Source organism: Dunckerocampus dactyliophorus, chromosome 2 (genome assembly GCF_027744805.1).
Source record: "Dunckerocampus dactyliophorus isolate RoL2022-P2 chromosome 2, RoL_Ddac_1.1, whole genome shotgun sequence".
Taxonomy (NCBI): Eukaryota; Metazoa; Chordata; class Actinopteri; order Syngnathiformes; family Syngnathidae; genus Dunckerocampus; species Dunckerocampus dactyliophorus.
In genome coordinates this window covers 23,555,506-23,567,647 of record NC_072820.1, presented here as the reverse complement: position 1 = coordinate 23,567,647, position 12,142 = coordinate 23,555,506, and the positions used below count along the sequence as shown (strand labels likewise).

Here is a 12,142-nt window from a genome sequence, read left to right as displayed (position 1 = left end):
CCTCCTCCTCCCGCACTCTCTTCTATCCATTCCCCTACCTATTTCTGTAGAGAAATAGAGGTTTGACTGTTTCCCTATGTACAGAAACAGTCAAGCCTCTGTTTTCCAATGCCCTCGTCTTTGTACGATTCGGTTTTCACCAAAGATTTTTGCCAAAATGTTGACTTGGTTCTTATACACTATCTCGGTTATCATGTAACAAACCCTTTGGTACGCTGATAGCTCAAATAGAAGGATTTTTGCATTTCATTCACTAACCCAAAAACCACACACTCTATGCTCGGAATATAAGTGGAAAAGGTAATGAATGAATTCTAAATGAATTCTAAAAAATTTAAACGGAAAAAAAGTATTTTACATGCCCATTTTTTTTCCAATTTTATCTTTAATTGGATGGACTTTTATTGGATTAGGGACTCACAGAGGTTTGTTACAAAAGCCAAACAATATTGTTGGTCATGCTGTGTAATAAAAAAGTAAATTTAGCAATACTTTGGTTGCATTATTCTTAATGCTTTGAAGGGGTATTTTCATAACCATATTTAATTCCACAAATTCATGTTTGTAACAAAAGCTTATTATTATTTAAAACAAACAAACAAACAAAAAAAAGGTCAGTATCGGATCGGCAAGACTACAAAAAAAAAATCGAATTGGATTGGAGGCCAAAAAATGTGGATCGGGACATCCCGAAAGGTCTTTGAATGCATCTTCCTATGCCTTGTATTTGTATTTTACTTCACTTAGCCATTTTTATGTCTGAAAATGATGAATCTGTGCAAAAAATACATAACATTTTCTTAATTATGCATATTGTTTTAAACTAACAATAGCACGAAACACCAGTGATTTATTATTAATATATTTTTTGCAACACCGCAATAAAGTGAAGCTGTGGAATTTGAAGGTCAAAGTGGCAAGGGATTACTTTAATGTAATATCATGATGATCAAACATAAAGAATAAGGCAGACTCTTTCGGTTGCTAGGCGCCAAAGAAAAGGAAAGCCATCACTGTAGAAGTAAAAATGAGCATCATAAAAAGCTCAAAGAGAAGAGAAACAGCCACCAACATTGGCCGGATGAAAACGGCATCCTTGAGCATGTGAAAGGATCTGCTCCTATGAAGCAGAGTGCTCTCATTACTGCGATGGAAAGGTTGCTGGTGTTTTGGCTGGAAGACCACAATCAATGTTGTATCCCAGGGAGGCGTATGCTGATTCGATATAGGGCTAAAGGATTGTTTGAAACCTTGAAACATAAAAAGGGGGAAGGGAGCGAAAGTGAAGTGTTTATGGCCGGTATGGGTAAGAGGCAATTTGCATAAAGTTAAGTTTGAAGATGAAACTGCTGGTAGGGATGATAAAGCAACACGTTGAAATTACAAGAAGATAACAGATTGTTCACTCGTTTTATTAGTTTCATTTGTATTGTATTTAGTGTTTATTTATAATTGGGATATTTTTGCAGTTAGAGCATAGAAAACCTGTTTCTAAATATGTTTTTTAAGTTACTTAAAAGAAGCTCCTGGTGGAGATGACAAAGCAGCATGTTGACATTTTACAAGAGATGTGGGTAAGGAATTGTTCACGCTATTTTTATTACTGTTTCATTTAGTTGCATATATGCATTTGGTGTTTGTATTATTGTATTTTACATGTCTGTGTTCTGTGTACAGTGAGTGATAGGTGTTAATGTAGGTATGTCTTCTGACTGATATTAAATTAATCTTCCAAAGCCTCTGAGGATGGAACTCTTTGTAACCTGAGGACCTCCTGTACAATAGTTAAAGCAATAAAATAATATGTACTTACCCACAGAACATCTGGATGTTATAAAGGGTTGGGTCATCCTCCAAAGGAGCCAGCTGCTGGAGACACAGCTGCTCACAACCTCCATTGAAGCCGTCAGAGCAATCGATGCCAATGTGGTGATCGTAACACCCACTGCCATCCTTCATGGGACTCAACCCTGGGGGGCACTGTAACAAGAGAATTGTTTTCGAAACCATTAAACCAGAAATCAGAAACAAACTCATTAGGGTAATGTTTTTTGTTTTTTGTTTTTTTTTTTAAACAGATGCGTGAGACGAAATGTAAAAAGTTGTCAAATGATCAGCAATCCCAGGTGGTTTGGATGAACAGACTCGATAACATCTGTGCCAGTCGTGTGGCCTGTGTAAGCGCTGCCTGCGAAGCTGTTTCCTCAAACATCCACACATCTTTAACTTATTGCACACATCTTTGCAGCATTAAAAAAATAGGGAGGTTGACAATAAACCGCCATCGACTGCTGACCAGTTCAGGGTGTACTTCAGAGTGTATCCCGCCTTTTCAGTTAGATAACTTCAGCTCACCCGCAACCCTAATGAGGAGCGGTATAAAAAATGGATGGGTGGATGAAGGCTTACAATAAATTGGGAGAATCCATAACCATAGCGGGAATACACATTCCAGAGAAATACTAAAGAGGCTTAAAGACTATTGTGTGTCCTTTTGACAAGTAATTTTACAACAAGGGCTACGGTGACATTGACAAGGACAACTATGGTTTGATACACTCCTGATCGAAATCTTAGGACCAGTTGAAAAATTGATAGAATTTGCATTTTGCACATTTGGATCCGAATCAGGTTTAAGTAGAGCTACAATATGCAAAAACAAGAAGGGGGAGTGAGACAAAAACAATTTGGAGCTTGTAATTTAAACAAAAACAAAAAAACTGAAATAGGTTGTTTATCACCTGATCAAAAGTTTAGGACCACGGGCTATAAAAGCCAAAATCTGCTCAAAATTGTCATTTTCTGTCATTCACACTGTCATGCCCTCCTGATGGCTAAAGCTAAGAAGCTTTCTCTTTTTGAATGTGGTCGGATTGTCGAACTGCATAAGCAAGGCCTCTCGCAGTGTGCCATTGCTGCTGAGGTTGGGCGCAGTAAGACAGTCATTCTAAGCTTTTTTGAAAGATCCTGAGCATTATGGAACAAAAAAGTCAAGTTGTAGACCTAAAAAAATCAAACAAAAAACGAATTCAAAGACCACAAAACTGCCTGTTTAGACTTTGCCGGGCATCAAACATGGGACATTGAAAAGTGGAGAAATGTTTTATTTATTCTCTGATGAGAAAAAAATTTAACCGTGACGGTCCAGATGGCTTCCAACGTTACTGGCATGACAAGGAGATCCCACCTGAGATGTTTTCTACCCGGCACAGTGGAGGGGGGGTCCATCGTGATCTGGGGTGCTTTTTCATTCAGTGGAACACTGGAGCTTCAGGTGGTGCAGGGTCGTCAAACGGCAGTTGCTGCAGATGTTGCAGCAGGCCTCCCTCATGACTGAGGGCCCTCGTCTGTGTGGTAACAGCTGGATTTTTTTAACAGGACAACACTGCAGTTCACAATGCTTGCTTGACCAAGGACTTCTTCAGGGAGAATAACATCACTCTTTTGGACCATCCTGCATGTTCCCCTCATTTAAATCCCATAGAGAACATTTGGGGATGGATGGCAAGGGAAGTTTATAAAAATGGCAGACAGTTGATGCCCTTCGTGAAGCTATCTTCACCACTTGCAGCAATGTTCCCACTAGCCTCCTGGAAACACTCGCATCAAGCATGCCCAAACCCATTTTTGAAGTGATTAACAAGAATGGTGGAGCTACTCATTACTGAGTCCTTCTGAGAACATTTTTTGTTCTGGTTTGGAGAGTCCTAAACTTTTGATCAGGTGATAAACAACGTATTTCTTTTTTTTTTTTTTTTAAATTACAAACTCCTTTTTTTTTCTTTTTGTCTCACTCCCCCATCCTGCTTTTGCATATTGTAGCTCTACTTAAAACCTCATGAAGATCCAAATGTGCAAAATGCAAATTCTAGCCATTTTTCAACTGGTCCTAAGATTTCGATCAGGAGTGTATTTATAAAGGGTACACAGTTGCCATATCAAAAATACTGTAAATCCCAGTTAAAATGGGAGACGTACAATTCTTGTTTTGGGTGTGATAGGTCCTACGAACCTCACCTATGGTCATGAGCTTTGGGTACAGACAGGTTGCCATCTCTTTGTGGTAACCGATGTTGACTAACAACAAAGGAAGCTAACAATCTAAGTTGTCATGGTTGCTCACCTAGTTGGCTTACCGGATAACACTGCCACCAGAATTACATGGCAGGAATTCTACCCCAACGCAGACGCTGCATGTTAACAATTAGAAGGACTGCAGTAAAGAGGAGATCCAGGATCTGTTGTTGGTGCTGCATTGACCTTTGTGCAGTTGGATGATCATGTTGAGTCATTCCATAATTTGCCATAATCCTTTCTAGCTCACACTTCACACCACTTTTCTTGTAGCTGCCTGAGAACACCATGTTTGTTCACAAGCACTGTGTTTGTTCTCCCCAATTGAAAGAATCCACTACGGCTTCTTTTCAAATCTAAGGCACAGAGCTCACATAAATCAAATGACCTGGGGGGGAAAGCATCAGTAGTGACAATCTGATGTGTTCCAACTCTTCCTTAGGGCTAGGGTTATCTCCACCAGGTATTGACTCCACTCAACATTACTTCATTTCTCATAATGTGATACCAGTCAAGATAGCTTTTTGTGGCCCTAGTGGAATTGCATTCCAAAATGGCAGGAACTGCTTTTGCAGCAGCAACCTGCATGATACTGTCCAGAGATTATTGTGAACTCAAATGACGAAACAGGAAATTATTCAAGAAAATGTTCCATGGTGTATTTTTGTTGATCAGCAGTAGGTGTCCTGGTGTCAGGTGTCCTGATCTGTTCGTGATTTCTTTGTGTAATTTCCAACTTCTATCTATAAAAGATGGCTTGTATGTATGACATTTTAGGACACAGTTAGTCAAATTCTATAAGTAGCTCAAAATTGGTACTTCAGGTATCTAATCTTGCTGAGATCTCAGTTGTAGTGCCAAATTAACTTGCAAAGGCGATTGCTTCTCTTTAGGCTTTCTTCGTGGTTCGTTGGACCCCAATGTTATCGGATAAGTAGTCAATGATCACACAATTTACAAGGTTTTCAAATTGTATAAAACAATAACAGCAATACAATTGGTTACAGCGCTGAACTCTGCGTCGACAAGGAAGATGGACAAAGAGAGCCCGGAATGAAAGTACACAAAGTCGTACATAGTAGTACGTAGTACATAGTAGTTGCCATGCCCCTCTATAAAGTAAAACCCAAGTTTTTGTGCCTGGAAAGTGAAAGTTAAATTTCTGTTACTGGAACTGCTTCAAACTATGCTGATGGCTTGCCTATTTACTAGCTTGTTCTCTCAGTACTTCTCCATGTGTTCATTAATCTATGAGTGTCGTGCAACTCTAGCTGTGCTATGTGAGTGTGTCTGCTTGTGAAGAAGGCCTGCTATGAGAAGCTATTAGACTGAAAATACATTGAGCTCATAGACTGCATCTACAAGTGTAATAATAATATCTATCAACATCTATGCTGTTTGATTGTATTCAATCATCAGTTCATGGCTTAAATTTCGACAAACTGCATATTAAGTTGAAACTCAACAGTCTACTTCAGAAATAAAATTTCTGTCTTGCATTTTTGATAAATCATTTATATTCAAATACATGCTTACAAGAAATATTCATGCTGTTTTACTTGTGTTGCACAAGAATACCAACCTCTTCCAGTAAAAAGATCTCCAAAATTCAGTCACTTTCACTTGCTCTTACTTATTGCATTTAATCTGGCTATAAATCGTAATTTCACTTTTGACTAAGACTAGAGTATAATAAGACCAAAATTAGTCAATTGTTTTTTTCATTAAATGGAAATTAAATGTTTTTTTTTTAATAACTGCTGTTTATTTCCATACTTTAAAAAAAAAATAGATGATTAATTATGTCACAAAATAATCAAAATACAAAAAAAATGGCATTATTGCATCAAGTTAACAGGCGTCTTGCAAAGCGCATCGACCTTTGCATCACAAATGCTGGAAATCATATTGATGATGTATTTGTTAAAATCTGAATGGAATAAAATGTTCACAATATGCATTTTTGCCCACGTGTCAAGACTTTAGGGACACCCAGAGGAAAAGAAAACATTTAAATGTTTAAAAACTACACTTTGTAAATATTGGACCAAAATTGGAAGAAGAAATTCCAAAATTCTGGACAATGGAGGAAAGGAATGAAACAACAGACCTGAATCATAATTCCATTTTTCTCATTGATGTAACAAAAAAGGAAAATCACTGAAAAAATTGACTCTGTCAATTATTGTAAAGCAAAAACATCAGCTGATTGTAGTGGAATCAAAATGTAAACAATAAAAAGGGTTATCACTGAGATCTTAGAAATGTTGACATACATCAGTAATTCATCATTTCAGACTGGAAAATTTCTTAAAGAAATGAAAATAGCTGAAGTAGTTCAAATTTGTAAAAATTGAGACAAACATCAATTTACAAATTACTGAAGATATTCAACAACAGGTTGGACAAATTTATTAATAAGAATGAATTACTCGCAGATAGTCAGTACGGATACAGAGCGAACATTTCAACCTCTAAGGCACTAATTAGCATTACGGAGGAAATTACCAACGCTACAGACCACAGAAAGTGTGCAGTATTTATAGATCTCACAAAAGCCTTTGATACAATTAATCACAACATCCTAAAAACAAAAGATAGGGAATCAGAGCATTCGTTTTGAATTGGGTTAAAAGCTACCTAGCAAACAGGAAGCAATATCTAAGTTTAAATATAACATGTGGAGTACCCCAGGCGTCAATATTAGGACCAAAACTGTTCAAGTTGTATATCAATGACATATGTAATGTGACGAAAGACTTAAAGTTGGTATTATTTGCAGATGATACTACTGCCTTTTGTTCTGGGGAAAGCACACAAGAGCTAATTAAAAAAAATAAGAAGATGGTTTGATAAAAAATGATTATACTTGAACTTAAGTAGTAAAACTAAAAAGTAAAGAAAGTAAAACTAAAATAATGCTATTTGGTAATAGCAGAAAGGACATGTACGACCAAACACAAATAGATGGAGTTAACGTTGAAAGGGTGAACGAAAATACATTTCTGGCTATCATAATGGATGAAAAAAATGAGCTGGAAATCTCACATCAAAAATATACAACATAAGGTGGCGAGAAATACTTCAATATCGAATAAAGCAAAATTTGTTCTTGATCAAAGATCACTCTTTACTGTTTTCTGGTATTACAATATCTAACTTATTGTGTGGAAATATGGGATAATTACTATAAAAGCTTCAATCTTCACTTGCTAAATCTACTGCAAAAAAGATCAGTGAGGATGATGCATAATGCAGTGTATAGAGAACATACAAATCCCTTATTTTTAAAATCACAAACATTAAAATTTGCTGATTTAGCACATTTTCAAACAGCAAAAATAATGCATCAAGCTAATAATAACCTATTACCCAAAAATGTCATACAATACTTTTCTGCAAGAAAGGAGAACTATGATCTTAGGGAAAAACTAAACTTGAAACACTTACATGCAAGAACAACATTAAATACGCACAGCATTTTAGTATGTGGAATCAAATTATGGAACAGACTGAGAAAGGAACTCAAACAATGCACCAAGATGACCGAATTCAAGAAACAATAAGAACAGTTGATGTTTGCAAAATACAAGGAAGAGGAGTCTTGAACTTGTTTTGTTACGCTTGTCTATTTATTATTATTATTATTATTATTATTACATTGATTATTATATATGATTTCCATTTATTGTGACAATATCTTATTACATTATCATATTGTTACATTACCTTATCATTCTTCTATATACAGTAGACGCCCTTACAACGTAAATAATCCGTTCCGAGAACCTTTGTTATAGGATTTTTATGTTATACGAAGCATAAAATACATGTAAATAGCCTAATCCGTTCCAAGATCTTCCCAAACTCACCTCTTTGGCACTTCAAAATATTCAAAGTCCACCAAATATGGTGGGAAAATATAAGAAAACATTAGCATAAACATAGTACAGTAACATTCCAATATAAAATAAGGTAATAAATAAGATTACTGTAAATAAATGAAACTGAAAAACAATCCTACCGTTCACGAGATGTCTTGATCAGGAGCGTAAGTGGAGGCAGGAAGGAGGAGGATGACTAGCCCGAGTCGAAATGCGACTCAAAGAGTCTAAGAGTCAGCTGGTCTCACAGACAAAGGCACATGCACTACACGATAATGCTGTGTGCAAAATTTTAATTTTTAACTTAACTTAATTGTTTAAGTTAGTTTCAGGGGGACTACGAAGAGGAAGGAGTTTGAAGGGACAAGCCTGTCTCTCACACAAACTCACATACGTGCTGTATAAGTCAGCCATTGAGATGAGAGCGTAGGCGGTGCCCTGATAATCAGCCAATGAGATGAGAGCGTAGACGGTGCCCCGATAATCAGCAAATGAGATGAGAGCGGAGGCGGTGCCCCGAAAATCAGCCAATGAGAACGTGATGCGTCAGAAGGCGTCACCAAGTGTTAGTCTAAGCTTGCACCGACTTGAGGCATTAATAAAGTTGATTGAAAAAAAAAAGACTTGCACTGACTTGACGCTTTATGTTATATGGAATTTCTTCTGTTATACGATGCAAAAACTACATAAATTCTTTATGTTCAGTGGAATTTATGTAAAAGGAGGTTTATGTTATGCGAGGTACTACTGTATTAAAAAATCAGGAATGGAATACAGGAAGTGAATACATCTACTGCAAAAGATGTGGAACGGATGGGGGGTAGGATTAAATAAGCTTTGCTTCTTCCTACTCCTTTTGAACATGTGGAACTGTGAATTGAATTATGTGATGTACTCCATTGTAACTTGTATGCATGTTCTAATAAAATTAAACCATAACCATTACCATTACATTACCTGTCTCTTTTCATCTACATCTGGAACTAATAACTGTGTACATTCAGTGTTTTTGTCTACATAAATAAAAACCACAGGGCAAATATGCGCTGAGGGTTTCATTCAATTTGTGCATGCAATCTGTGCGTAATTAGAGGCTGTCAGACCAAAGCAGCAGCTGTTGCACCTGGGGATGGCTTTCAGGCAGATTTTGTAAATGAAGACAAGTCAGCTGGGGTGACATCACCAAACTTCAAAATGACATGAAATAGAAGAATTGCAAACACTTTCTAATGTTTACCTTCTGACTTCAGTTGTCCATCATATACTGTCGATACATTTGTCCATATAGATGTCCAACATATAGTGCTGTGGTTGTATTCATCAGATAACAAGACTAAGAGAAATGTAGTGGAAGGAAGACGAGTGTTTTTTTCTAAGGGTGTGCTCCCACTTAGACAATAAAACTGAACCTTTCCTGAAGTCGCTAATGTCCGGAACGTTTGGTTTGTGTGAGCTTACTGATCCGCACCCAGGATACCCTTTTTTGGAACAATCGGAAAAGATGGTCTAAGGTATGGCACGTTTGCATGCACACACAATTGGCAAGTCATAGAATGCAATCTTAATGATAACTGACGCATTTCATAATAGAAAACATCTCCATGTAGCCATCTGCCGTTTGACGCACATGCACAACCTGAAGCTCCATTGTTCCATTGAAGGAAAAAGCACCCCAGATGATGATGGTGTCCCCTCCACTGTGCCGTGTGAAAAACATCTCAGGTGGTATCTCATTGTCATGAATGTTGGAAGTCATCAGCAACGTCAAGGTTAATTTTTTTCTCATCAGAGAATAAAACTTTGTTCTACCTTTCAGTGTCCCATGTTTGATGCTCTCGTGCAAATTCCAAATGGGAAATTATTTCAGGAACAGTAGTGAAGCATCTGTGGAGGGTGTAAATGCAGCAGGTGGGTCCAAGGCCTGTGGTGAGGCCTGTGGTGAAGGTGAGGGTGGAGTTGCTGCACCTTAAACCGGAGTTCTGGATTCTGGAGGACAGGCTGTGGTTGCTGTGGCTGAATCCTTTCCTGGGTCCTTGGGTGGCGAGGCAAGAGTTATTCTCTTGCTCTTCTCATCTTTCGGTGGCAGCACAGGATCCGGTTCAGGCCCATTGTGATGCCTCAAAACGTGGAGGAGGTTATCAGACAGTCGTCTCAGTCCACCTCTGTTCAGGTGTGGGCCTCTTCCTTTAAACACATCCTCTCTTTGCCAGAAGAGGTTGAAATTTTCAATAAAGTGCAGTCTTCTGCACTGAAAGACTTTGGATAGCCATGTGTGTTGGGAGTGGTCTACCGATGAAAGTTTCTATTGCCACTTCATCAAGACTCTCATTAAAGTCGTTTTTTTAAGGTTTCAGGCTTTCTGACATCCAATGCACCCACATGAACAATCAGAAACCCATTGGTATTTTGACAGTTACTTTAGAGAGCTTGTAGAGAGCAGGATCCAGATGCAGGTAAAATGTATACTTGTTAATAACTGCTGTTATCATATATTTTTAATGATAACTGCTGTGCAGTGGCAGGGATCCAACAATGAGCAGTAACAGTGACAATGCTCCAACAAACTCAAGACGCCACCGGCTGAACTAAATAATAACAACCCAAATTAGCAGCAACAGAAAAGTAAACGAGACCAAAAGCAGAATGGAACAAAACCGCTATTGGTACAAAATAAGAGCCTGAAACCGGAACTAATGCACAAAACGGTAAAATAACCAAACTGTCACGCGAGCAAACATACAAAGCGTGACTAAGAATCTATAGAGAGAATAATACAACATCACAGAGTAACTACACTAGCACACGTCAGGACACATATGTCAGAATGCTATTTATAGACTATAGCTCTGTATTTAACACAGTCAGCCCCCACATACTCTCAGATAAGCTCCTCACACTTGGCCTGTCACCCTCCCTCTGTAACTGGGTGTTTAACTTTCTAACAGGCAGGCCCCAGTCAGTCAGAGTCCACAATCGCACATCCAGCTCAAGATTTGTGAGCACTGGGACCCCACAGGGGTGTGTGCTGAGTCCACTCCTCTACACGCTCTTTACCTACGATTACGTGGCCTCCAACAACAACACCAGCATCATTAAATTTGCGGATGACACTACAGTCATCGGCCTGATCACTGGTGGTGTAAAGGAGCGGCATAGACCCCTGTTTATTGATGAGACTGAGGTGGAGATGGTGAAAACCTTCATGTTCCTTGGCACAAACATCAGCGATGACCTCCCTTGGTCTCACAACACCCAACAAATTATCAAGAAGCCCCAAAGGAGACTGTACTTCCTGAGAAGACTGAGGAAATTTGGCATGTCCACCAAAATCCTGAGTTGTTCCTATAGGTTATACCGCCTCCATCACTGTTTGGTACGGTAACTGTACAACACGTGATAGGAAGGCACTCCAGCGGGTGATCAAGACCTCACAGAACATTGTTGGGGCAGCCCTCCCCTCACTACAAGACATGTATAAATCTAGAGTCCTACGAAGAACACACAACCTCATCAAGGACAGCACACATCCACAACACTCATTATTCACACTCCTACTGTCAGGCAGACGCTACAGGAGTTTGAAGTCCAGGACCACAAGGCTGGCAAACAGCTTTTACCCACAGGCCATCAGGCTTCTCAATGAAGCACTCACACACGCCGCACGCAACACACGCACACACTCATAGCACTATATATTTATTTATTATTTATCTGTATTAATGTCTCTTCTGTTGTTGTTGCTTAATTTATTGGTATTTATGTTTCTGATGTTCTTATTCTTTCGTGTGTTTTTCTTTCTTTTTTTGGGAGAATGAACAGAACAAGAATTTAATTGCATAGCAGAACTACCTGTTTTCCTGTGCATATGACAATAAAATCTCTTGAATCTCTTGAATCTTGAAAACCGTAAATGACGCATTGCGCTTTTATTATAATTTACATGCCAAATAATACATCATGATACAGTATATACCGTTATCGCAAGAGGCTGCAATGTATATTGCAATGTACATTTTAGGCCATATTGCTCATCCCTAGTATTAAACAAAGTGTTAAATGAAGCAAAACATATTTTCCATTTTAGATTCATCAAACTTTTTCTTTGATGGCAGCTCTGCAGTCTTGGCATTCTCTCAGTCATCTTCACGAGGTAGCCACTTGAAATTGCATTTCATGAGTCTTGC

At 38.3% G+C, this 12,142-nt stretch overlaps 1 protein-coding gene across 4 annotated transcripts in view; it reads right to left on the bottom strand.

The window, feature by feature from the left end:
* Positions 1–12,142, bottom strand: part of astn1 (astrotactin 1) — a 368,837-nt gene that overhangs the window by 193,954 nt on the left and 162,741 nt on the right. For all 4 annotated transcript variants that reach the window (XM_054764852.1, XM_054764861.1, XM_054764869.1 and 1 more), the window contains one exon: positions 1,814–1,980. In XM_054764852.1, the coding sequence (XP_054620827.1) occupies positions 1,814–1,980 (167 nt within the window). The remainder of the gene's footprint in view (positions 1–1,813; positions 1,981–12,142) is intronic.